Source organism: Theobroma umbraticum, unplaced genomic scaffold (assembly GCF_002168275.2).
Source record: "Theobroma umbraticum cultivar Fairchild unplaced genomic scaffold, ASM216827v3 scaffold_147.0, whole genome shotgun sequence".
NCBI lineage: Eukaryota > Viridiplantae > Streptophyta > Magnoliopsida > Malvales > Malvaceae > Theobroma > Theobroma umbraticum.
Window position 1 is genome coordinate 7,637,952 of NW_018397259.1, and position 27,156 is coordinate 7,665,107.

The window sequence follows — 27,156 nt, forward strand, 5'->3', positions numbered from 1 at the left end:
TAATGATTCATGGATTATAGATTTTGGAGCAAACAAACATATGACAGGCTCTTCCAATAAATTCCCAACTTATTCTCCGTGTTTAGACAATGCTAAAGTTCGTATAGCAAATGGATCTTTAGCATCTATATCTGGAACAGGTTCTGTTAAATGTACTCCCACCATTAATCTATCTTCAGTACTTCATGTTCCTAGTTTTCTTATTAGCTTTTTATCTGTTAGTTCAATTACAAAAGCACTTGATTGCAAAATTGAATTCTTTCCAACTCATTGTGTTTTTCAAGACCTGAAAACAAAGAGAACAATTGGCTTTGGTAGATTCCAAGATGGCTTGTATCTACTAGAGGAAGGTTGCAACATCTTGATTCCAAGTATAACTTGGGCCCTGTTAGGAGACTCTATAAATGTTAACCAAGAAATAATCCAATGGCATAGACGATTAGGACACCCATCTTTTTCTGTTTTAGAAAAATTATATCCTAGTTTGTTTAAACAGTGCAAGTTGGATTTATTTTTTTGTGACGCTTGTGAATTTGCTAAACACACCAGACATTCTTATTCTTCAACTAATAATAAGAGTTTAGTTCCTTTTATGACTATTCATTTTGATGTATGGGGACCTAGTCAAACAGTTTCTCTATCCGGTTACAAATGATTTGTTACCTTTGTCGATTGTTGTACTAGATTAACTTGGGTTTATTTGATGAAAGCAAAGATTGAGGTTTTCTTGTTTTCAACTATTTCACAAAATGATTTGTACACAATTTGATGCCAAGGTTAAGATTCCGAGAACCAAAAATGGTAAAGAATACATGGCTGGTGTGTTTAGTGCATATCTAGATTCTAATGGAATAGTACACCAAACTGGCTGTGTGGACACTAATGCACAAAATGGAGTGTTTGAAAGGAAGAACAGGCACCTATTAGAAGTGGCTTGATCTCTCATGTTTACTATGAATGTTCCAAAGGTTTATTGAGACGATGCAATACTTTTAGCCGCATACCTTATTAACAGAGTACCCCTAAAAACACTTAATTTTAAGAGTTCTTTAGAAGTTTTACAAGGTAGTAATTCATATATTGTTCCTCCAAAAAATTTGGAAGCATATGTTTCGTTCACAAGAGGAATGTAGGTAAGTTAGAACCTAAGGCTCTTAAATGTGTTCTTGTTGGCTACTCTGCAACTCAAAAGGGATATAAGCGCTATCATCCACCCTCGAGAAAGTACTTTGTAAGTATGGATGTTACCTTTAAGGAGTCTGAGCCTTATTTTCATACACCTCAGTCACCTCTTCAGGGGGAGAATAAGAAGGAAGAGATGGAGGTGATAGCACCTGCCCGTATACAGTTTTCTAGTAAAAATCCTAGTAATGATAAGGAACAACCTAAAACTGGGCGATTAGATAGGCCAAATTTGAAAACCTATACACGATGGGACAAGACAGATAAAGCCATCAAGCATGTTATACCTGGTCAAGCTCCATCTACGAGTTCAGTCCCTAAAAATACATGTGGTGAGTCTTCTTTACCTTTTAATTACCCTAATTCTAATCCCATTGCTAATGATCTTGATGTTCCTATTGCTATCAGAAAAGGAGTCAGAGCTTGTACTAAACATCCTATTTCTAACTTTGTTTCCTACGATTCTTTGTCTCCTTCCTATAGAGCCTTTGTATTGCTCATTTCCTCCATTTCTATTCCATAGGGTTGGCAAGAAGCATATCATGATCCAAAATGGAAAAATGCAATGGTTGAAGAGATGAAGGCTTTGGCAAAAAATGAGACTTGGGAACTTGTTACTCCCCCCTTGGGAAAGAAACCATTTGGATGCAAATGGGTTTTTACAATGAAACATAAGGTAAATGGTTCAATTGAAAGATACAAAGTTAGATTAGTAGCAAAAGGCTTCAACCAAAGCCATGGGGTGGACTATCAAGAGACGTTTGCTTCTGTTGCAGAAATGAATAATATCATAATCATGTTATCATGTGCAGCTAACCTTGATTGGGACCTACAATAGTTTGATGTCAAGAACGCCTTCCTACATGAAGGCTTGGAAGAAGAGGTGTATATGGAAATTCCTCTAGGATTTGATGATGAAAAGACTGAAAGGAAGGTTTATAGATTAAAGAAGGCATTATATGGTTTGAAGCAATCAGCCAAGGCATGGTTCGATAGGTTCAGTAAGGCCATGATCTCATTTGGATATCATCAAAGCAATGCTGATCATACACTGTTTATTAAATACTGTAATGGTAAGATCACATTACTTATTAAGTTGATATAGTTGTGACTGGGGATGACAAGGAGAAGATTGCTTGACTCAATATAACGACTCAAGTCCAACCACTGGTCCAGCAACTTTTTTGGCCTGAACCACGTGACCCTCAAAAGTTTAAGCTCAAGTTGCTAGTAGTGGTAAACTAGGATTGTTATATAGGTGTTAACAATCACATTCACATCAGATGTGGGATGTTGGGTATCACAATCCCAACCACTCAAATCCTTGATGTCCTCATCAAGGCCATACATCACATCCACAGGTCCAAGATCTCACCAGAGTAATGTGAAAGCTCACATCGGACTAGCGCAGGCTCTAATACCATTTGTAACAACCCAAATCTAGCCACTGGACCAATAACTTTTTGAGCCTAAACCACATGGCCCACAAAAGCTTAAGCTCAAGTTACTAGTAGTAGTAGACTTGGATTGTTATATAGGTCTTAACAACCACATTCACATCAGATGTGGGATGTTGAGTATCACACTCAGAAAACTTTTAGCTCAAGAGTTTGAGATTAAGGACTTGGGTAAGGTGCGATATTTCCTTGGAATAGAGATTGCCAGATCTGATAAGGGAATCTTTATTTCTCAAAGGAAATATATTTTGGATCTTGTTGAAGAAACTGGTATGTTGGGATGTAAACCTGCAGACTCTCCTATTGAAGCTAATGAAAATTACAAGCAAGAGTTGGTGAGTCAATTGATTTAGGCCAATATCAAAGGTTGGTTGGGACATTGATCTATTGTCACACACCAGACCAGACATAGCCTATGCCGTAAGTTTGGTAAGTCAATATATGCATGACCCTCGAGATTCTCATCTAGAGGCTGTTTTTCGCATTTTAAGATACCTAAAATCTGCAAATGGAAACGGACTGCTCTTCTCTAAATATGGTCACTTAAATATAGAAGCTTTTACAGATGCAGATTGGGCTGGATCGCCTGATGATAGGAGGTCAACATCCGGTTATTGCACATTTATAGGTGAAATTTAGTTACTTGGAGGAGCAAAAACAGAATGTGGTAGCTCTGTCAAGTGCAGAAGCAGAATAGAGAGCTATGGAACAGGGTGTTTGTGAATTACTATGGCTGCAGAAAGTAATGGAAGAATTGCGATTGTCAAAATGGAAATGTCTATCCTTGTTCTGTGATAACAAGGCTACTATTAGTATAGCTCACAATCCAGTTCAACATGATCGAACAAAGCATATAGGGATTGGCTGGCATTTCGTAAAAGAAAAAATAACAGATGGTTTTTTGAAGGTTTCTCATGCGACCTCAGAAAAACAACTAGCTAATGTGCCTACTAAGGGACTAAGCAGCAGACCATTTCATACTTTAGTTTGCAAGTTGGGCATTGTGACATCTATACACCAACTTGAGGGGGAGTGTTGACTGGTGTTTGGTAGAGATCTTTTAGGAATAATTTTAGGAATATTGTATTCTTGTGTCTAATTATTAGGGCCTAATATTATGCTTTCTATATTTGTGATAACTTCTTGTTTAGGGCTGTTTTAGGTTAACATGGATATTATATATATATATTATATTATATAGGCTGCTGTAAATATTTTTTTATGACAGAGAATAAAAACGTCTCTTGTTTTTCCTCCCAACATGTAACATGCCTGTATGTTTGTAATTGAATGAACATATACAATATAGCATTTCTTAAATTCCGAACACAGCTCTCTTACACCCATAACTTCACTGCAATCAGATGAAAGACTATAATATTTATATCAACTGATGTTTTGCATTTTGATACTGCATAAAAGGAGGATCCTAAGCTATTGCAAGGGGGAAAAGGCAATAAAAATGAGTATTATATCTTTCAATACTATTTGTGTACAACCAATGTATTTAGGAAGGACCAGTCAGTAACCTTGAAGTAAAAATCACATATGCCAGCTTTTACCTGTCACACCCCCATCGAAAGGAAGAAGTCCAATAGATTTCGGTAGTGCTTCTTGCAAGCCTGTAATCATAGGCTCGAGTGCAGCAATCTGTAACATACAGTGACCCATATGTTAGATTGAACTTCCACTAACTGAGTAGCCTGGATGTGATCTTACTTCTTAGGTTGAATATTTGGCAACTAAAGCTCAAGATTATGGTGATGCAAGGACTGTTGTAATTATCATGACAGCATCTTGACAATCAAGAATGCTTTGAATTTGAAGAACAAAAATTCAGATTAAAGAATGCGCATGCACCCATCATGCAAGTCAAGTAAATTGTCTAAACATTAATTGTTTAGCAAATTTGGACCCTAATTGGAATAACAGAGGTATAACTTTAGTCAATAATGCATGCATTACCTTGTTTGATATATGATCCAGCAGTGCTCGGATAAGCCATGGCAATGACCTAGATCCTAGAAGTTTAACAACGGAAATCATGTGTGGGATCCCAAAAAATCCACTATGCAAACGGGCAAAACTTTGATGTGCAGAATTTAAATCCTGCAATGACCGTAAAAGGAAATGGTACATGTAAGCAAAAATTTTTAGCACCCTATTTGTTGATATCAGTTGACAAGCCCACCTAAAGAAAAAAGAATCACCAAAGAGTAATTGCTTTTGCAACAATCATCACTAAAGATTGCAATTGTAGAACTAAAAAACCAGTGAACAACCATAATTTCTTACTTGAGTACCACAATAGAAGTTTGGCTTGGCATGTGGAACTGATGGCTTTTGGACAGGAGCAAGAGGAACCTTTGAAGATCGGATGAAACGCTGAGTAGTATTGCAAAGGATAAAGTTTGGCAAGAAATCACTTTGCATCTCAGACCAAATCTAACAGACAAAAGTGAAAACCAATTATTCAGTTATCAATGTCCAGAAGCTGTAAGCTATAGTTACATAAAAAGGTGACTAAATATGTTGAACCTGAGAAGCCAGTCGACTAGAAAATGACACGAGAGAAATGTTCTCCTGCATCTCATTTAACATGAGACTGAATGAATCTATTGAAAAATCTTTTGAAAGCAATTCATGGGAATGCTTTAATATGTCTAGCAGCTTTTCTAATTCCTGCAACAAGAGATCATATTTGTTATTGAATTATGAAATACAAATAAAAAACCAAGGGAAAAAAATGTAACTACTTACCACTATGGCACATAGATCCTGAGACTCAAAACGGTCAAAAAGAAACTCAAGATTCTCTCTGAAGACTTTGTTCATCCGTTCAGCAATCAAACTTCTTAAATCAATGGTCCTCCCAAGTAACTATACATCACAAAAATTGACATCAATTGAGAGTATTAATCTAACATACAAACCACACAAGTATATCTTTCCATAGAAAAAAGAAAAAGAAGCAAAATACATGCAACCTACAATAAAACCCAAAATAATAACACAAGGAACCAGCAAAATTTATGGTGCAATATATGCTTAAGATATCATACAATGAATATCTTCCAAGTTATAATCATCATAAAAGATGAGGAACAGAAAGAAATGCTCAGAGACATTCAAGAAAGTAGGATGGAGGGATCATCTCCAAAATGATGGGAGAAGTTCAAAGCGTATAAATCCAATCAATCTTGGTGGTACTAATGGTGAATTAGTGAGGAAATGATATCATAAACCTAGATTACATAACATATTATGACAATGTTATGTTGATGATAAAAAAGAACAAACGATCCAATCCTGCAATATACGAATGTATAAGATGCTAACCAAAGACATTAAATATTCTGGTAATTAGAATAACACTTGATCCATAAAAGTAGAATTTCACACCAACAATATGACCCTGGATCAATCAACAGGAATATAGTTTGAATATGGAGGTTATAAAATATGAAATCTGAAAGAAGATATTAAAAGACCTGAGAAATAAGTTTGCGTATGAATGAATACACATCATTCCCAGCAACTACTAAGTAGTTGGGAGATGTCAAGATAAAAACATACAAGCCACTGCAATTAGGCAAGATACAAGTTTTTGATGGTATGGCATCTATTACTAATCAAAGTAAATTACAATGTCACCTTCACTCTAGTCATCTTTAGAAGTGAAGTGAACCGCATAGGCTGGATAGAATACTTTTCTCCATTGTCCAAGGCAAAGAGGAATGATGGATCAAGCAGCTCACTACAGAATGTGGAAACAACACTAGGTTAGCTTTAGTTTCAAACTTCATTATCACGGGCATATGTATCACAGACAAAGAACATACCTCGCAGACCAGCTCTTGTAATATGTGAAAATAGCATCACAGAGTTTTGAAACAAATATATCAAAACAATGGTCCACCTATAAGAATAACAAAAGATCCCGAAGGACTGTTGAGTTGACCTCTATTTATTTCGATAGATAAAGTTGATATCTGCAGAAAGATGTAACATTCATGTTTGCAAAGGATAGCTCAGAAGTCGTTTCTACCTCAGCCTCAATTTCATCATAGAGGAAGCGCTGTTTCAGATAAACCAGTGCATGCTGTGCTGAGTCGTTATAAATGTCAAATGGCATCAGCACACTTTCAAGAAGGCCAGCACTTTGGGACTCAAGCACATGATCCACCAGCATCCAGGGAAGGGAGCATTCTATTGGAAACTGAAAATTGATAACAAACAAGTTGCCATTAAAAAGAGAAACAATCATAGAAATAACAACTATAAAGTATAGGAAAAACATGAAGTTGAGACTATATAATAAAGAAATAATTCATGTGAATCTCTCACAAGCCTAAAAAATCCTAATAGGCAAACAACAAGCATGCATACCTAAAGTGTGTTTATAATGCAGTAGAGATGGCGGTGGTAAATTGTAGCTCTCACAATTTTTTTAAAAAATTTTAAATTTCCCATTAATAAATACGGCAACATTCCAGTCAATACAAAAAAAGGCACCACAGTAGGGCACTAATGCTGTGTGATCACAGCAGCTCTAGAATAGTAAAATTGAAATGGAATATTGTACTCCGTAATCAATACATTTGCCAGATGCTTTATAGCCTCCCCACAGCAGAAATTAAAGTCATGTTTATCCAAGGTCTCATATCATTTGATTTTTTTTACTTGTCGAACGCTTGGGGCCCTATAAGAATAAGGGGAATCAATTATTAGTCATCTCTATACCATGTTTAACCCTTAATTACCAAATGGTTTGAAAACTAAATGTAGGCATAACCAACCCACCAAACCCCCAACCCAAAGCAATAAAGCTGATCCCAATAGAAAGAGGAAATATACTGCATTGGGTTTTTAATTTACTCTCAAATTGAAAATATATATACTCATCCTTCTAAGAAAATGTCAGTATGAGCTCTACAACCCAATCTGTGGTTATACGGGAATTGCAATTTTGAGATATTCATGTATGACATTTTGTTATTCATAATAACATTGAGGTAACTCTTTATTCATAAGTTTGTGATTTAATTACGTTTTGTACTTATATAGATAAAACCCATGGAATTATATATGCCTTACAAAGAAAATGTATTAGGATATAATTATAAGATCCTTATGTATCAAAGCATTGTTCTTAAAAGTTCCTGATCATTGTATTATTAAGATGGGGCATCAATAATACTCAAAGATCAGCAAATACTATATTCCTTACTGGTGAAATAAGTAACCGCTCTCTTAGGTTAAAGTATAGAAATACTTACAACTAGCAGGTGGGTGCTTGTCATGGGAGAGCAAGTTTACTGAACATGACCCGCCATGAGAAATGCATTTGGTAGCTCATTCAAGTGTTTATGCAATACTTCTCATGTATTAGATGTGTAACTACTCTATAGACTTGAGACACCAAGTTGTCTTATATGTGGAACACTATGCTTTGATTTCATCCCTACGAGTGCCTAACCAAGGATACCAAAACAAGATTTTTTGAATATCGTATGAAGCATATGAAGACAAATGAGTGGTCAAGATAGAAATCATCACTCCACATAATTCAAGAGGAAATATCTTATTAGTTCTTGGTTAACATTAGCTTAATCAAATCCTTGACCAAGGTGATTAGGAGATTATGAAATGATTTTCATAAGTATCCATAAAACTATTAATCTAATTGCACGAATAGATATGGAGGTCAATAAAAGTAGGCACTGCACCAAGCTTTTATCATCTTAAAGATATATGACGAGAGAATGAATTTCACTAATAAATAGTATACTGAAAGATTGTCAAAGAATCCTTTGACTCTCCTAGCAATTGGGTGGCAATGATGTATTAAATGCCAGTCTTAGTCTATGAAATTGAATTAGTTAATTTAAAATTGAATATAATTTATTTAAATTAATTAATTAATCAAATTATCATTCAATTCCATTGCCAACATTTTAAGAAATTAATAGATTACACAAAAAGGTTGCAATTTAAATTAAATTAAGAGTATGATGATTTAAGTTAAACTTAAATCAAATTTTAGATTTTAAGTACTAAAGATCTAATTAAAAAAGTTTAATTAGATATTAGTTAAATATTATAATTTTTATAATATTAAAGATTTATTTACAAATTTTAATAAGTCTAATAATAAAATTAAACCTAGATATAAATATCACATTATAGCCACTCTTTTTTGAAGCAACCAAAAAATATAATAGTTTTTCTTTTTAATGCTGCCACTCTCAACAGGATTTTTCAGAAAACTTCTATATTGATTCTTTGTTGGAAATCAAAGAAGAAAAGAGGACAAATTGTTGTCCACTTGCTAGCACAAGCTCATGGTATAAAGCTCTCTCCTTGAGAAGGATCCGTTGCAATCGTGTGTGCAACATTAGAGGCCAAGCGATTGAGTGGCTGAGATTCCTTCACACAAGAAGGTGTTCACGTTTTTCAGCATCAAAAAGAGTCCATTTGATTACAATATCATTTGGAAAAGCAAAAACCTTTTTTCTGATTTTCTATAATGTTTAATTTTGCATTAAACAACCAAGATGATCTAAAGGTAGGAGGCATGATTTTTATTTTATTTCAATTTTTTGTTAATCAGTTGTGTTGATGCTCTAATCATGTCGTTCCTAGCAGAAAAGACTTAAGATGACAAAATAATCAGTAGAAGAGCATCTCGACAAGATAGACTGATCCTCTCTGCTTAAGCAAGAGCTTCATATGATAGAATAAATTCGGAAAGAAATTGGACAGATTAATAATAAGAATTGGGTTACTATCTTTCTTACCTGAATAACCCGAGAAGACTCCAGATAAAATTCTCTAAACCATAAGAAACCAAGATCTGTCAAAGTTGCAATAGTTGCTGCAGAAAAGCCATTACACCAAGATTAAAATTAACCATTTTATACTTTGTAAGATCTTTTATACAAGCACCAGTTTCCTTGTTGGTTAGAATTATAGAATACAAAAAGAGTATCACAAGATTTTATAAGGACCTATAAGAAATAGCAACATTAGCTCTATATACATGGCTATCAAATGTGTCAAGATAAAAGTTCTAACTTGATACGGTGCGATGCTACCAAAAGAATTCATTCACATGACTTCATGGAAACAAGGTTAAATACCAACTTAATTGGGGTTTGATACATGAATCTGTTTCCTCCGTTTTACAAACCATACTTAATCTAGTGTAAGATGATATTTCAATCCAGGTGCACAATTTACTTCTCTAGGTTAATGCTATGGATTTATCTTTCCACAAGGGCAAGGACGGCAGACCACAGTTTTTTCTCTGATGACGCCATCCATATTTATGGACATAGGCAAGAGATCACAGCGAAGAGGAATGTCCAGAAACTTGTAACAAGGAAACATAGCTGATTTTAGAATTAATATGGACGTTATACCAATGCTCAACTAGGCTAAACAACACCAAATTTCTGTCCCTGAAATTCTCTGGCATCAAATGAACCTGGACACAAACTACCTTCAAAGTAGTTGCAGGTGGATTGGTTATTAACCTACTATTCTTCCCTCAACTAAACCAGTTTCCAAAACTGTAAAATGCATGCTTGAATGATATATACAAAGATGTCTGCATGCCTATATGTGCACATGCGAGTATCACTTCAAGAGAAGTCTACAACAAAGACGAGAGTATGAATGCAGTTAAAAAAAAATCCTCCCCCCTAACCACTTACAATCATCTATAGTCCAGTTTGTCACTTAAAAGTGAAGCAATTATCACCAAACTGATAAAAGCCAGTTATCCAATTTTCTTTTTTTTTTTTGAAAGGCCAGTTATCTAATACTTGAAAGTATTCACTTTTTCTACCACTAGAAATAAAGATAGAAAGGAGACACTCCTAGGTAAAAAGATGAATAGAGATACCGTAAGAAGATACCTGAATAATCCAATATGTGCAGGAAGAAGCTTAGCTTGTAAAAGAAGGTTTCCAACTGCTTTAAGTCATTAACAGGAATCTCAGACCCACTGTTACCAAATAGTCCCCCAGGCTTCCTAAGATTACCACCAGAGACCACCTCATATATCAGAAACTGCAAGCAATGAACCTGAAACAGAAAAAAAGCTAGTCACTTACATAGGAGTGGTTTGTGAGTTATGACAGTATATGCATTCGCTATGTTATATTGCCAAAATGACAGAATTCGAATCATACGCTAAAACTTTTACAAAGTTGAAACCAAACCATTTATATAACATGCTGCAAGATATATCCTTAATTTATTTCCAAAAGCCACTTCCATAGAAGAAAAATGAATGTATGATTGACTTGAACCAAGAAAGAAGAGCAATATAAAAGCTTTGGATACTGAAGTACGTATTCACACAGAGCCATTCACTTTCTATAGCATTACTGCTACTGTTATGTCATTAGGTGGAAACTTGTCAAGAGGAAGAAGATTGCCCCCACAAAGGACTAAAGAAATTGATAAGAGGATGCAAATATGAATTGACGATACATATGACTCTTCTGGTTATTCTAACATACCCATGCTGACACTTGTTGGCACTTTGAATTTTGATGAGCAAGAGATACCTTTGTTATTTATACAAGGAAATTAAGCATGTTTCCCTCCATTGGTATGGTGCAAATATATATACCAAGAACTATAAATGCTTTCAAATAGTCAGAAGCAGAGGACTCGCAAAGCAAACAATCATCGCATGCATGAAATAGCTAGTACAGGGAAGAAACCTGGGTTGCTGTTGGTGCCACTGGCCTAGGATAAAAGAAGTTTCCTCTACTTTCTTCACCTCCCTGTTGTAAAGACTGATATTCAGATTCAGGCTTGCTAGAGTTTGCCATCCAGTCTGCTGAAAGGGTCCGCATATCAGAAAGAATCCTGGAAAATTAGCAATTGAATAAATGACATAAGCAGTTGCAAAGATCTTATTGGAAAATATACACTAGTTGATAAGCAGATTTATCTTAATGAACAAATTCACAGTTTCCACATGAATGCTCTGACAGAACACGCTTTTGAAAAACATTGATAGATCTTGCTCTTGTCGAAATTATTGTTCCCATAGCAGTGTAACATAGTACTCTTCCTCAATTTGAGAAGGCAAGTAGTTTAAATTTAATATTACAAACAAGATGCAAACATATCTTAGTCGAGAGTAAACAAAAATAGTTTTTGCCATATGAAATTTACAAATATAGTACATTTTCTCTGGTGATAAAGATGACATAAGAATATGAATGGTGCAGTGATAAAAGTAAGGATACATTTGGGCCAGCATATTTTTTTTCAAAAAAATCACATAAAGATGTAGAGATTCAAACCATAAATTCATTTATCATAATACTAATTTAAATACGCACCTTGACAGATCTTTTTTCTTTCTAAATGTAGTCCGCAACATGGTAGCTAATGTGTTTTGAACAAAATCTTGCACCTCTGCATGTATTGTTTCCCATAAAGCATCAGCTACCATCGTATCAGACCGCTGCATCATTGATCCAACACTCTTTATGTAGCTAACAAGTTCAACAAGTGCTTTCCTTTCCTCTGCACTATAATTATATCGTACAACCTACAAGATAATTAAAGTTTTATAAAAACTCTATCAAGCAAAATATGGGCAGTACACGAACTAGCAGGCAACTCAGCCGTAGAACCTATTCAAGTTAGTTCCAGTTCAAAAGGCTTCTCCTTCAAATCAACTTCAAAGATACAACCTCAAGAGTGCACAGCTGCACTGAGCTCCAGTATCTCAAAACACATAGCCAGACAAGCATAAATGTTACTATTAACGCAACAATTATAAAGAGTTTGTGACTTAAACGGAATAACTGAGAGGCAACGGATGAAAACAAAACTTTATTAAAAGGTTAGGGACTAGTGGTGCATTTTAGCCAAGTAGCATTTTACCCAAATAAAATACCTTTTCATAGTCAGAATAAGATGCCAATAACTCTTGTGACTCCAAAGGACCAGCATCCTTGCATGGGCGAGAAAATTTCCAGGCACATTGTTCCCAAACACGTGCAGTCCATCTACTCAATAGCTGGAAACCTTCAACAACCATATCATACATGTTTCCCTTAACTTCTTTGCACCACTCAACATCTGCACCATCAGTAGATTTCAACAGCAAAAGCTGTACAAACAAATTTGAAAAAAGAGTAACAATGGTTTAGAAATTTAGATAGCAGTGATAAAAATGTGTCTGCATATGATGAAAGGAAACCATGGAACTCAGATTGGAGAAGCACCTGATTCACTGATGATGCAAAACGGATAGCAAAATCATCATGCTCAGCACGGATGGCTCCAATGTGGTTGACAATTAGATAATGCCTCTGATAAGTAATAATGTCAAGGTTGTACTAAGGCGAGAGCTAAAATTTTTGCACCGAACAAGTTGATGGATATGCCACAAGACATATCAAAAGGTTTTAAATAATAGACATAGAAGAAAAATTAAGTGATGTTTTTAGGACCACATTAATAACAAAAATTCAATGTTGAGGTTTAACTTCATTATCTTAGTCTTGGACCTAAGCCACAAATGCTGCATGCTGTCAGCTATGATAATTACTTGATATGCGTCTAAAAGCAGAGATCATCACAAGCATACTTAGTTAGTTCCATATTTAGTACAAAGATCCAAAAAAAGGTTCACCAGATCAAAGGACAACAAACATTAATTGCAATGAGTTTTACGCAAAACATAACTTAATAATATTTCACACAGGATATTCTTGTGCTTCCCGGGGTGGAAGTTCATGAGGTGATGGAAGAGTGAGAAGACGAGTTTGGCTGGAGAATTTTTGGAAGTACATTGACAATTCTTTCAAAATTGCAGCAGGAGAAAGATGAAGATCAGGGAATGCAGGAATTACTGGATCATTCTACACCAAGAAAAAGAAAGCTATTAATTCAATTATGCCAACTTGTTATCAAAAAATGCAAGGGAGAAAATATGTAATGAATAATTTTGATTCCCATATGGAATTGTAAATCAGCACTGTTGCACAATACCTTAAATATATTGATCAGTCTATTGATTTTCACCCTCTTGTACAGTGACTCGCTATCTTTCTCTGATGATGTTGCCATGACAACAAGAACAGGCAACACTCGAAGAAGCATGTGCCGCTCAGGAAACAGAAGGGCAAAATCCAATTCTAAGGACTCAACAGCAAAGACTATAAGAACTTGAAGGATGTCTTCTACACTATATTCAGTCAAGGTCCTCAATAATCATTAAAAAGAATTGTCCAAAAAATATATTAACAAGAATGTAACATGGACTCTACATGAACGTTTGATAGAAAAGGCATACTATTTTCCTCATAAACCTGGCAACACAACAAACATTCATCAAACAAGGTTCAACCTGAATACCAAATAGTATAATTGTTCTTTTAAGGTATCATGCAGGGGATGCAAGCACTGCATTCACCACAAACACGTATGAGACAGGATACTTGTTTACACGGAACATCTCCACATGCAAGTTCAACAAGATAGCCCACCTTGTGCTCAAGAAAATCTGCAACAGAAGACAGTAAAACAATATTAGTTATCACAAATTCAAATGAAAGGAAAGCAACGTTTAATGTTTCTAAACCATTATCCTAAAGAACCACAAAGGCACACCTGTAAATCATCCAATTCCTCCCTCATAGAGTCAGTATCTGGCCACTGAACACTGACCTGCGTGAATGTCCTGTCGAAGGGGGAATAGGTCAAAAAGCAAATGACATTAAACTTTGTTAAACATCTATGCGGAGGAGATTGCCTAAGTTAAAACTCAATTTTACTGATTTCTGGAATACCAACAATAGAACATAAAATTTTAAAACCATAAAATAGTGAATTTGAACTTTGATGATCGACTAGTAAGTTTAAACTTTTAAAATTCTCAGACTTCATAAATAAACATACCCTAAAGAATTATATCCAGTAAGCTAGATGAGTTTTCTTGAAAGCAAATGTAGCAAATGTTTCCATGAACGGTATTTCTGACTCAGCTTTATATAAAACTTATTCCCAAAGTAGGCAAGGCTCCTATCATGGCTTAATTACTAGTTTTCAGCTTGTTTTCTAGCTTTCTGTTTCTCCAGCTTTTGATTCAACGCTTATTGTTTTTCACTCACGTATACATCTGAAGCACATTGATTACCATTTGGGATTTTTTGTTTTCATATATCTTTAGCTGCATTCCTGCAACAGTCTCTCTATATCTAAGCATTTCTTTGTTTGCAACAGATATCAATCAGCTGAAACCAAAAAGAGAGTAAGTGAGACAATTTAAGCAACCTAAGTCCTCATCTCTAGATCTTCTCTGTTCAATGTCATCATCCACTTTTTGGTATCTTTAAAGACAAATTTAATCTGCCGTTTAAACCAAACCACTCCCCAAAATCCAATTGATGATAAACATTCGGCACCAAACCTGATACTATATTGCCACATTTTTAAAGATTTTACTCAAATTATACAGCCTACAACCAAATCCAAGTCTATTTTGCAAACTAAGAGACAAACAAGCAATATGCAATAACTAAAAATCATTCTTACCTCTTGTACCAAGAGAAGTCATTAGGTATGCTTGCTTTAGCATTTTTGAGATGATCAAGTTGCACTAAAACATCGAGTAACTTCAACATGGACCTAGATATGAGAAAAAAATAATAAACTATGCATAAGTAAAGCATCTTACGAGAAGAGCTTATTCTAACATCAACATTTAAATGTTGATTAGATGGTTGCATATTTACATATTCAGCAGTCCAATAGGTAATTACAGCAAAAGAAAACAAGATGAGATTCTCAAAAATAAAATTAAAAACAAATCAAATCAAATAAAACAAGAGAATTGTCACAACATACCAGAGGTGAGTTATTGTAGGGCCATTAATGCATCGCTCAGGCCTAGAAAAGCGTTGCATATCAGCTGCTAGCTGTTTTACAAAATTAACAGTTATGAGTAAATAACAACACGCAACCTTGTAAAAACAAAGTACTAAAAAGGAGTAACCAGATGGGTACTTTAGATGCAGCTGATGCTTGCCATCGCTGTATTTCACGCAACCGACTCATCTCCAAGTCCAGAACTTGATATGTTTCTAGATATAAGTCAGCTTGACTATGCTTCATAGAATCAGGAAGCTGCCACATCATGCACAATAAGTGACGCACTAGCATAAGAGAACCAAATTGCAAATGTGATGAGGTTTCTTATTAAAGGGAAATGATCAAAGGAACATTTCTCCATATGATGCTAATTGGTATCATGATGGTCATGACGATATACTCGTAGCAATTTTTTTTGTTTTCCTTTTGAGTCCTTAACTAATGCCAAGGTACCTGAGGAAGTGCTTTGACACAACTGCGGTATGTGTAAAGCACTGATGCCATCTCCTTCCCTTCCTGGATAAGTGTATTCTACCATGCCATCAAAATATAAAATCAGAGACAAAGAAAACATAGAAATGATCAAAATTTTGCAGTAACTCTTGAATCTGGAAAGTTCCAGTGAAAATGGAGTATTTATGCAGAGAAGCAAAAAGTAGTGAACAAAATCGACATACAAGCTGATTGAGAGCTTTTGTGTCCTCCGAAAGAGACAAACGGTAGGCAGAAACATCGCTATACTCTGAAAAGCAGAAAATTTGTTCATTAGCTATATATAAACAAGAGGCTATTAATACAATGGATCTATTCCCAGGTTCCGCAGTCATCCTCCTCTTCACTACTCACAAAAGAGACTCGCAAATGCATATTTCATTCAAATTAAACTTCCAAAACTTTAAGATTCAAGCTTTGCAATGATTCAAATGAACATGAAGTTTCATTCTTCAAACTTAAATCTACTTGTTCAAAACCAAAAAAAAAAAAAAATTGAAATCTAAAGAAAGAGAGAGAGGGAAGTACCAATGGGACTATTAGTTGCTCCTCTTTCAGTTGACACCAAAACTGCTGGTCCTTGTACTTCCGGTTGCTCATCCTAACAAAAATAAATTTTAACCAAAAAAATCGAAAGAAAATTGAAAAAAAAATTAAATGCATTTTTTTTCATTAATTTGATGGCAAAGAAGTTAAATTCGATTTCTACAAATTTGCTTCCTTTTTGTTTTCAAAAAGCTATAATGTAAAGCATACAATGCAATGCATTGTAATTTTGCAAAAAATCAACCAATCATTTAGGAAACAAATCTATAGAAATTAAATTGTAACTTCTTTGGAAGCAAATTAATGAAAGCAAAGCTAAATAGGAAAAGAGAAAAGTTACTTTGTAAGTCATTAATTACCTCTAGGGAGAATGTGGATAAAGCTGCAATGGCTTCTTCAACTGGAACTGCTGCCATTTTTGAAAGAAATTGCTTGAAATTTTTTTTCCAAAATCAATTTAAGTATTTAACCTTTTTTTCCTTGTCAAAATTATAACATTTTCTGAGGTAAACTTTTTCTTTTACTTTTGTTTTCTTTTTTGGGTTACAAAAATAGAAACGGTCGTTTTTCGATCCACAGCGAGTCGGAACCGGAAAAGGCTATCGGAAAGTGAGATGACTCGAGTCTTCAACATTTAGTAGAGCTGGGAGCTGTAGGTTGTTTTTACTAGATTGGACATGATGTGCTTGTTAAATTACGTCAATGCCATCGAGAATTTAGAAATTACATTTAAGAATTTAATTTTTTTATAACATTTAATTAATTTTTTATATTTTTATTTTAAAATTAACAATATCATTTTTATATCCTATGACATTAATATAATATAATGATTTGTTGTAATGAATAATGATATAACATGCTATCATAATTTTATTTTTTAATATAATTAAATAAAACATCAAGTGACATAATGTGATATAAAAATTATAAATGTTATTTTAATAAATAATAATTAATTATTAATAATAAAAATTTATTTAATTTAAACTAAAAATATATAAATTTAATTAAACATGATAAAAATAAAATTGTATTATATTTATATAAATTATTTGAAACAAATTAAGAGTATTATAACTTTAAAAAAAAAAAAGAAACCGAGTAGAGGTGAACAGGACAAAAAATACATGTTATTGTAGGAGTGAGGGCCCAAAGTAGTTAAGATTTGTTAGGATTTGTTGAAATGTATAAGAACAATGCTTCAAACTTTCTTTCCTACCCTTTTGGGTTAAACTTTTGAAACAATTTTATATGATCTTAGGTAGCTTTGAGGTCAAGCATGGATCACATTTCGTTTCCATTAAGGAAAAAGTGGGCTGCCACTAATTGAGTAGATGTGTGATTCAAGCAAAAACAAGGAAACAAAATAATTAAAGCATTAAGTCTAACTAACAGCATGGTTGACTTCAGAGTTAGCTGAGGCCACGATTTAAATGCAAGAGCTTACAAAGAAATGATGGCAGCATGCACAAGGCATTCACCTTCAGCTTGGCTGCACATATATTTGCTTAGATTGGCAGGTGAAATTAGTGGGAAGAATACAGTTATGAACAAAATATTGAAATAATTTACAGTTACATTATGCTCTGAATTTTGCAGCAATGGAAATGCTAGCTGGCTGCAAATCCATATAAGGAATGCTTGTTTATGATGCTAGTTAGAACTATACAACATGAAAATTGGATTATACACCTGCTGCTATAATGATGATAATGCATCATCACCAGCAGTGTCAACTGTCTGTCTGGCAGAAATAACCCTGTCAAGGGTTTGGTCAGGGACTGTGATTCCAGTAGTCTCCAGGTCTGCAACAATCGCAATGGCTGCATCTAGTTCTCCAAGGTCAACGCATAATGAGATTACTTCATCATAGAGGGGACTGCATACAAGAAACAGAATTAGGTAGAAATCTAATCTAAATGAAACCAACCATGTAATACAGTCCCGTGAAAGTGATTTGAAAAATCTGATAGAGATCTGAGTCACACTTTTGTGCACAGCTTAAGCAGTACCATCCAGTTTCATTTCTAGATTCTTCAACTATACAAGTTTGAGAAACAATTAAAGAACTAAACAGCTTATTCCCAGTACTTGTCCCGGACACCCTCAGCCTGCCTTTAGAAGAGTAAAAAAAAAAATGAAGGCTTATAGGTAAGCCATCACCTTAATTAATCGGATATAGGAACATGACATACCTCCCAAAGACGAAACCAAGACTGTGTGCCGTCTGCAAGATCTTCAAGAAGGCTGAAGGCATAGGAGCCTTTATAGCTGCACGGAGTATCATAGCACAATCCCCCACAGTGGGTGTTCCACCCAATTCTATAACCTGAAAAATTATATATATTAAATTTCATCAGTTAATGTGAGCACATACAGATGCCAACACTTGGGGGCATGATAATTATCCAGCATGGGGAAAAAATTGCACCATGTCAATGCAATTTCAAGTGCTGCCTGATCTAAAAAAAGCAGGAAATTTTAACCAATGCAGAAGTGAATATATTATTAGGCTGCCATGAAACAGGAGAAAAACTTTATGATGTGATAGAACAAGTCCATCAAACAAGAATTTTTGTTTACAAAATTGAGATAGATGTAGATGGACAGAGAAATGAGTACAAACTAGGAGAAGAAAATACAAGAACTGACTATTGAGGACACAAGTAAGCAGGAAATAAGAACATACCTTCTGCATTACTTGAATAGCCAACTCAACTTCCCATTCTTGTGACCATTTTCGAGGAGGTTTATTTTTCAGTTCTTTCTCCCACGTCCAACCCCAAGCATCGGCTATTGTGTACATGTCTTCTACGTCAAACACCTTCCTATCTCTCAGCTCCTGAAATGCTTCAAAAATATCCTCAGGAAACCAATCGTCGTCATCATCATCCTGCATCCACATGCAAAAAGAGATGCATCTCTAGCAGCAAGCATAAATATATATAGGAGATGAATGTCTCAAGAATTCTTTGATAAAAAAGGCAAATTTTGACCGTCACCACACATCAGTTTATGCAATAGGCAACAGATGGATTTACTTGAAATATATTGCATTTGCAATATCCTGGGCAGTTACACAAGCCATAAAAAATCATAGCAACATTATATTTCCTACCTCTACTGAAACTCGAGAAGACCTTCTTCTTGATTTTTTGGATCTAGTGGTTCTTTGGTCAGAGTCTTTCAACAATTGAACCCCAATCATTTGAAGAGGCTTCTTAGCTTCAACTTCCTTATCCTTAATCCTGTCTCCTTCTTGGCTTTCAGTTTGTTCTACTTCCTCCTCTTCATCAGCTTCATCATCTTCAATATCCTTTGCAGCGTCTTCTACAACATCGCCATCATCCAGCTCATCATCTGCAGGTTCTGATTCACCCTCATCGATAGGCTTCACATGATCAACATTCAAGCCTTCTCCAAGAAAGCGGCGTTTCCAGAACTCTGTATTTCCTTCTTCCAACTTGATCCGTGAAATTAGCTCATCTACCTCCTCATCAACCTGCAAGAGATATGCAATTGAATTTTGAATGCATAAATTAAAACACTAGAATGAAAAATTCAATATGCAAACAGTATGGATTTGTGAATAAAAAATACATTAATAAATTATAACCTCTTCCTCTTCCTCCTCCACAGGAGGAACCCAAAGAGGCCGACCACGTGACCGGTTTATTCTCCTTGCTTTTTGCACACGCTGGTAAAGAACATTTCTTGTTCCGTCAATTGGTAGACCTTGTGCCTCAAGCTCTTCTTTTAGCTCAGATACTATCATCTTACTAGCAGCCTTGGGTTTTAAAACATTCTGGTCAGGACCTTTTATCATTTTCTTTAACCTCTCCACGACTCTCACATAATCAGATTCAGATGCACCACCAAGGGCTGCAAGTCCTTCATTCTGCAAGGTTTTCAAAAGCTTCCGGTGGTGCAACTTCCAGTCCTCAAGACATCTTTGCTTGAAGGAGGTTTCCATAGGGTTTGAATATATAAATCCAGCAGCATCAGGATCTAGAGGAGTTTTTCCTCTCCGAGGCACCCATCGCTTGCGCTCACCGGTAAGCCCACCCTCTTCAATGTACCTGGTTTCCAAAGACAGTAAATATTAAGAAAATCACCAAATTATCGATCATCGATTTATTGACAGTCTGAATTGTAAAACATTATAGAAAATTTTCGGCCAATTAAGGTATGCCACAATGTATTAAGTGAATGATACATAGGAGATGATTAATTTTGAAGTTGAACAGAAGCAAAATGGTTCAATAAAATCATGCTTCAAAATTCGACTATTCCACGGATGATGAAGGTAGCATTCTACGCATTATCCTGCATGAAGTGAGATTTAAACTTCATTATGTAACTATTACAGTAAAAGCTACATTTCAGTTAAACAATCAATATAAACCAAGCATATAATGACAAATTCTCTTCATAGCCATTTACGAATAAAGATGGTTAAGCATTAAAGACAACTTCAAATTTAACTTTTAGAAATCTTCCAGTAAAGCACATAAGGCACGAATGGGAAACTATAAATAGATTGTGAAGTTATCGCAGCAGACTTGACTGTTGATAAAAAGGCACACCTAGCAATGTAATCAATCTCATATCCAAGTTCAGCTTCTTCTTGTAGAGGTTCAATCCATGAGCTAACTAGTGTACGGTACTTTCTGCTTAGAATCATAGCTCTTGGAGGAATAGTTTGGTTATCTTTGGCCATAGCTTGCAAAGCTTCGAGCAATTCAACAATTCTTCCTGATCCAAGCATGAGTACAAGGTAATAAACATTAAATCTACAGCCAAGAAAGATTAACTTTATTGACCATATAGATAACAAAAATACCTAGATACCTTCTCGACATAATGCTCGAAGATACAAAGAAAGTGGATCATCAAAGTTTCCTTCATTGTGCAACACTCTTGTCCCCCCTTCAAACTTCTTTAGTGCACGAAAGTGCCGAATAGCTTCCTTTACAACACAGTACTTGGTAAAGCACTCCACTAACAGCCTGAACATATGAGCATGACATCATCTATCATGGACAAAAATAATAGTACAAAAAAAGAAAAGGAAGGCAGTACACTATGAAAGTTGCAATTGATCAAGACTGTAAAAAGTGAATGTAACAGCATCTAGTTCGAGGTCATTGCATTAATGAAATTTAGTAGAGAAGACAAATAAAGGCAGCTTTCACCTAGAAAAGTATTTTCTAAATTAATCGAGTAAATGAACATTTGAATCTCAGAAGCAACCAAGGAATCACTTTCAAGTAAGGCAGATAATACATTGTTTCCATGTAAGAACAACAGACCAGTGGTATATCAATTTATATGAAGGCTAATCATGTGTGAACCCCATAATTTAAAGCAACCTTATGTGTAGGAATTTTTCTGGCAGCAGGGGTATCCATCCTAAGTTGACATCACAATAAACAACACAACTTATTGGCAAAATGCAACAAGAGATCACTTTTGACAATCAATGCATTCAACACTACAGCAAACAGGATCAAGAACAAAAACAATAGAAAGGAAATCTTCAAACAAGTTTGGTCCATCAACCTTCTGCAGCTTACATAATAAGGCTGTACAACACCTAGAGCAACTCCATAATATTTTTGGGGCAAATTTTATCTGGAGTTGAAAAAAAAGAGGTGCAAATATGTGGCTAGATCACTTAAAAATGGGTTGACAAATCAATTAAATCAAAAGGGAAAGTGGAAAAAGCTAAACAGGAAAAATCTCACAAATGAAACTTATGAGAAGTGTTTAAACAAGCAGCATAAACAATTTTATGCCGTTGCATGGTCATAATCACCTACTTCTTAGGAGCAGCCTGAGTTAGCTGAATATTAAGTAATTGGAATTTATGGATAAAATATGACTGATGGTTTGTTCCTAAGTATCTCACACTTTCCACCGTGGCAAGGAAAAGGGGGGCAGAAGGGGAAGGGGGAATGCCTCTAATAGGACCCAATCTCACGTTGCTTGAATGATCAAAGGGTTGTAAGAAATAAAGGAGAGAACTTATACATGCCACCAAGAAGCATGGGTTTTTTCATCCTAAACAGCTTAAAATTTGATCAATGACTACACCAAGTTTTCCTGCATTTCAGGAACAAGTTGGGTTGCCATCTACAAACCAAAGATTTAGAGGAATGGCAACAGCAGAAGCTTACACTATGGCTAAATAAACCAGGTTAACAGATGACAAGAGTAAACAAGTAAAACAATCCAATTCCTTTGGACTATTACTTGCAATATTTTACAAGATAAACTGGCACCAAAGGTTACTTTTCTAACTTTTACACAAAAAATAAAGACAATAAGGCACATGCACCAAGAAAAATGCTTCAAATATTTACCAATAATAGGAAAAAAAGACTTTTGCTTACGCATAGGTTTTTACATTAGGCTGCACACGCTTGTGGTCTTCAACCATCATCCCAAGTAACTCAGCCACATCTTGCACCCTGCAATTCATATCAAAATTCAAAATATATAGTGCTGTAAGCGACTCTATAGCATATACCATTAAGTTATAAGCAACTTAAGAACCACTCAGCATCCCACCAGAAATGGAACTAAAAAGCCATAACTGGATAATTTGGTAAATTTGATTTACGGACTCATCTTAGTAAAGGTTCCTTAATTATGAGTTTAATAACCAATTTCTATGCTATTCAAATTTCCATATGAAAATTATCATTAAATTCTTATACTAAACAAGATGACTGTCAAATAAATAGACTGAAAGTTTTCATGTCTACCTGCAGAAACAGTGCCCCAAATAAAGAAAGTGGCGTAGCTAGTGATCTGCTAGATAAATTACCTGTCATAAGATTCAGCTCTAGTATATGCTTGAATCACCCAATTATATGTCTCTGTGTCAGGTTTCATATATTCTGTTATCCAAAGACAATAATGTATGTTAGACAAACCTTGAACAATTGAAGCATTTCATGTCCTCAAATGTTGTCAAAGCAACAAAAAGAAGTAACTAAAATAAATGAGAACCTTCTCCATATTCCATGTTCTCAAATGTTGCAAAAGCTATTTCAGGTATCCCACAAGTGGCCTAAACAAAGGAAACGGATGGAAATCAGTATAAACTAGCAGATATCTAACAAAGAGCGGGGAAAGGATTCTAACAAACAGCGACTAATAGAAACCATCAAATATTTAAAGATGCTTTCTTATTGCGCCATCACGATTCCATTCTTTGAAGGATAAAAGTCACTATATGAAAAAATCATCATCACATTTCCATATAGTTAGCTGGCTCCAAACAAACATTGTAAATTACATACATCAACCAAAACACACACAGTCCCAAAAGCTTGATGAGTGTAAACTAAAAAAAAATCAAATGCAAATAGCTTTTACTAATTATTAGAGCACTGAATTGCAAAACTCAAACTCCATTTGAAGGGTTAACAAAGAAGGTCAAAACGCCATACAAAAAATCAGAAAACTCACTTGCACACTAAGAAGGCAATTGAAATGAAAAGTTGTTGCCATCCGTCCAGCAGCCTCCATTTCATAGGCAATTTCTAATGCATTAGAATGATCCCCGACTTTACAATCCTCCTCAATCATTAGATCGTACAGCTCATTTGTAGCTCTCAGCCCACCTTTGGCACCCTTCAAAAACACATTGTTGGCATCTTCCATATATTTGTTCCTAACAAGCTCCTCTGTGGAGGGAAACTTCAACAACTAAGAACAAAAATCATCGAATATCCAGATTATAACACACATAAAAACACAGTTCATGGCGTTTATTAAACATTGTACCAACAAGAATAATCCAAGCTTGACGAATATCGTAGTTTAACTTTTCCATTGCTGCAAGGACTTCCAAGCCTTTGGTTGCAAGGCCTTTAGACCCAAATAGACGAATCATTGAAACAAGCGTTTCATGGAGAGGACGAACACCCACACCCAATTCCCTCCTCAATGCTTGCATCTACATCCCAAATTCCCAAAAGTTTGTTCAAAATATTAACCAAAACAAAAACCTGTTTGAGTTAACATTTGCATTCAAATAAATAATTGATTTTTTTATCAAAAAAGAAAATTTTATCAATTCCCATTAAAAAAACAAAATTTTTTTAATTCAAAGAATCCAAATTCATACATATCCGCCCAAAAAAAAAAGAAAAAAAAAGCCATTTGAGTTTTCCATGTAAAAAGCCAAAAGTCATTCATTTCCACTCAATTAAAAAAAGCATATTTATTGCCGAATTAGACCATACCGCGCCTTCAACATCACCATTTAGTACGTGAGCAACGACAAGCCCATGGAACGACCTGGGGCCGGGAGTGAGGCCGGCGGCAATCATGTCATAAATGACATCGGAGACGCCGGCGACGTCTCGGGACCTGGCTTTCTGCATAAGCTCTTCCATGAAGGTGAGACGGAGCGATTTCTCGAGGGCCGAAACGGCAGCGTTCGAGGAAGAGAGAGTGACATTGTCGTTGTCTTTCCTTTGTTCGGATTGGCGCTTTTTCCTTCTGGGTGATGGCTTTCGCTTCGGGGAGGATACAGCAGCGTAAACGACAGCGTTTCGGTGGCGGGAGAGAGGAGGAGTCGAAGGGAGGAGAGTATGAGAGAGGAGGAGGGACATTTCTTTTGGGAGGGAATGGATAAGACACAGAGACGGAGAGGTTTAAGGAAAGAAAGGCTGGGTTTTTCGATTCGAACGTTGGACAGAGAGAGGAGCGCCATTGTTTTTTTTTTTTTTTTTTGCCATTGCACTATTTCTTTTTCTATTTTAGACTTTAAACATTTTTTTTCATAAATTTCGTTTTATATTTTTCTTAGATTAAAATTATTTATTTATTTATTTGGATAATTGTTTTATTATGAAGAAAAATTATTTATGAGTTGAATTTATGAAATTTACATAAATACCCTTACCTTGCCTTACTTTATAGTTAAAGAACCCGTCCTTGTTTATCTATAATAGTATAATCGAAATATCGAGTGTACTTTTTGAATTAAGTTAAGTTTAATTTTAAGAAATTGATGGTTATAGGCTGATGAGTAATGATAATTCAAGTAAATATCTTGAAAAAAAATGAAAGAGGATAGCAAGGGGATGTTTGTTATTATTTCTTTTAGTTTATTATTTTTATCTCATTCTTGCCTGAATAATATATAAAAAATAATCATGAAATTTTGTTTAATAGTTAGTATAATTTGCAGATTTCAGGCTATTATATCAATTAAAATGATGAATTTTTTTTACTAAAATAAAAAGTAAAGAAAAAAAAATACATAAAGACAGATAAATTGTAACTTAACATTTCGAATTATTTGAGAAATGATATCGAAATTAACTATTAAAATAAAAGACATAAATGTATGCTGTTAATTTATTTAAGAACAATAAAAATTCTTCATAAACTAGTAACCAAAGGCCAAAGCAAATTTAAATATATTTAATATTTTCTATAATTATATATTAAAGGAAGCTCCTGCGAAGTTCTTAAAGGTCGACAAGTGGTCGTCTATCTGTTTGACACGTGGGGTTCTCGTAAGGTGTCCCTATATCAGGTTTGGTGATGGGTTTTGGGCTAGGGCTGGCTTGGACGGAGTGTACGCTCGCATGGCCATGTGACCATTTCATTGATTCTTTTCTCTTTTTTCCACTTTCTCCCGTTTCTTCCTTCTTTTCCAATTCCTCCTTCACTCATGTGGTGCACCTGATTCTTCATTGTATTTTGCGACCAACTTCTGTCTGGAATAGATGCATGTGTGGCCTGAGTAAGATGGCGTGCTCAGCTTGCTTTTCATGCTTTCATTTTATGTCTGCTGACTTGCTTTTCAAATTTGGCAGAGGAGTTTTTCGTTTTTCTTTTGTTTGGCTACTCCAAAACCTTCCTTTCTTCTCTTTGGGTCTGTATTTTTCATTCTATGGTTTCTATGTTCCTTATCATTAATTCCTATAATATGTTGTTTATATTAAAACTATTAATAAAGAGTAAGATATCATATATTAAGTAGTGTAAAATAAATAATCATATGATTTATACTTGAAATGAAAAGTTTCTTAAATTTTTTCCTTTGATGAATTTCAGATAATCTTTAAAATTACATTTCTAATGCCTCGATTTGCCGCAATAATGACATATTCCTTTGTCATTTCCATATACTTCTTTACTCCACCACTAAGCTTCATATCTGTCGAAGTTGATGCCTTATCATTCTTGTTTTTTAAAAAAAATTTCTTTATTTTGTTTTCATTTTTCTTAGAAGAGATAAGATGAACCGAGGGTTTCTCTTTCGCAATGATTTTCTTAACCTGTGTGAGTATATTTAATAAACCTAAAAAGATCACCTCAATCTTATTCATGTTAAAATTCAACACAAATTGTGAATAGCTCTTTGGTAATGAAAAGAGTATATGGTTTATGCTCAAATCATGATCCATGGTCTAACCCAACTACTTAAATCGAATAATATATCCTATAATCTTTAGCACATGAGGTCTTACCAGGCTTCCTCCAAACATTTTACATTGGAACAATTCCTTCAAAATGTCAAATCTCTTTGTGC

At 34.9% G+C, this 27,156-nt stretch overlaps 2 protein-coding genes across 3 annotated transcripts in view; both read right to left on the reverse strand.

Annotated features, from left to right (window-relative positions):
• Nucleotides 1-17,198, reverse strand: part of PIR121 (transcription activator) — a 22,684-nt gene extending 5,486 nt beyond the window's left edge. The window contains exons 1-25 of the mRNA XM_021426458.2: nucleotides 16,949-17,198; nucleotides 16,572-16,644; nucleotides 16,229-16,293; nucleotides 16,005-16,082; nucleotides 15,687-15,806; nucleotides 15,528-15,598; nucleotides 15,216-15,308; nucleotides 14,292-14,361; nucleotides 14,120-14,184; nucleotides 13,671-13,866; nucleotides 13,389-13,540; nucleotides 12,902-12,995; nucleotides 12,571-12,786; nucleotides 12,008-12,219; nucleotides 11,378-11,525; nucleotides 10,562-10,730; nucleotides 9,440-9,516; nucleotides 6,688-6,858; nucleotides 6,482-6,558; nucleotides 6,294-6,396; nucleotides 5,400-5,519; nucleotides 5,178-5,321; nucleotides 4,935-5,084; nucleotides 4,605-4,748; nucleotides 4,202-4,289 (exon numbers count right to left, since the gene is read on the reverse strand). Coding sequence (XP_021282133.1) covers nucleotides 4,202-4,289; nucleotides 4,605-4,748; nucleotides 4,935-5,084; nucleotides 5,178-5,321; nucleotides 5,400-5,519; nucleotides 6,294-6,396; nucleotides 6,482-6,558; nucleotides 6,688-6,858; nucleotides 9,440-9,516; nucleotides 10,562-10,730; nucleotides 11,378-11,525; nucleotides 12,008-12,219; nucleotides 12,571-12,786; nucleotides 12,902-12,995; nucleotides 13,389-13,540; nucleotides 13,671-13,866; nucleotides 14,120-14,184; nucleotides 14,292-14,361; nucleotides 15,216-15,308; nucleotides 15,528-15,598; nucleotides 15,687-15,806; nucleotides 16,005-16,082; nucleotides 16,229-16,293; nucleotides 16,572-16,644; nucleotides 16,949-17,005 — 2,953 coding nt within the window. The 5' untranslated portion in view covers nucleotides 17,006-17,198. The remainder of the gene's footprint in view (nucleotides 1-4,201; nucleotides 4,290-4,604; nucleotides 4,749-4,934; nucleotides 5,085-5,177; nucleotides 5,322-5,399; nucleotides 5,520-6,293; nucleotides 6,397-6,481; nucleotides 6,559-6,687; nucleotides 6,859-9,439; nucleotides 9,517-10,561; nucleotides 10,731-11,377; nucleotides 11,526-12,007; nucleotides 12,220-12,570; nucleotides 12,787-12,901; nucleotides 12,996-13,388; nucleotides 13,541-13,670; nucleotides 13,867-14,119; nucleotides 14,185-14,291; nucleotides 14,362-15,215; nucleotides 15,309-15,527; nucleotides 15,599-15,686; nucleotides 15,807-16,004; nucleotides 16,083-16,228; nucleotides 16,294-16,571; nucleotides 16,645-16,948) is intronic.
• A 920-nt stretch (nucleotides 17,199-18,118) lies between these two features.
• Nucleotides 18,119-25,335, reverse strand: PTAC3 (plastid transcriptionally active 3). Of its 2 annotated transcripts, XM_021426540.2 has the most exons (13): nucleotides 24,851-25,335; nucleotides 24,390-24,561; nucleotides 24,072-24,289; nucleotides 23,610-23,670; nucleotides 23,425-23,497; nucleotides 22,988-23,065; nucleotides 21,444-21,601; nucleotides 21,179-21,347; nucleotides 20,209-20,671; nucleotides 19,711-20,094; nucleotides 19,282-19,485; nucleotides 18,788-18,921; nucleotides 18,119-18,471 (listed from the first exon to the last, which is right to left on the reverse strand). In XM_021426540.2, exons 1-13 carry the CDS (start codon nucleotides 25,220-25,222, stop codon nucleotides 18,291-18,293), a joined length of 2,667 nt encoding a protein of 888 aa, XP_021282215.1. In that variant the 5' UTR covers nucleotides 25,223-25,335; the 3' UTR covers nucleotides 18,119-18,290. The 2 variants fall into 2 exon arrangements, with proteins under 2 accessions (XP_021282215.1, XP_089639504.1); XM_089783378.1 differs by lacking the exon at nucleotides 24,851-25,335 and having other exon boundaries at nucleotides 24,394-24,522.
• Nucleotides 25,336-27,156: the final 1,821 nt, after the last annotated feature.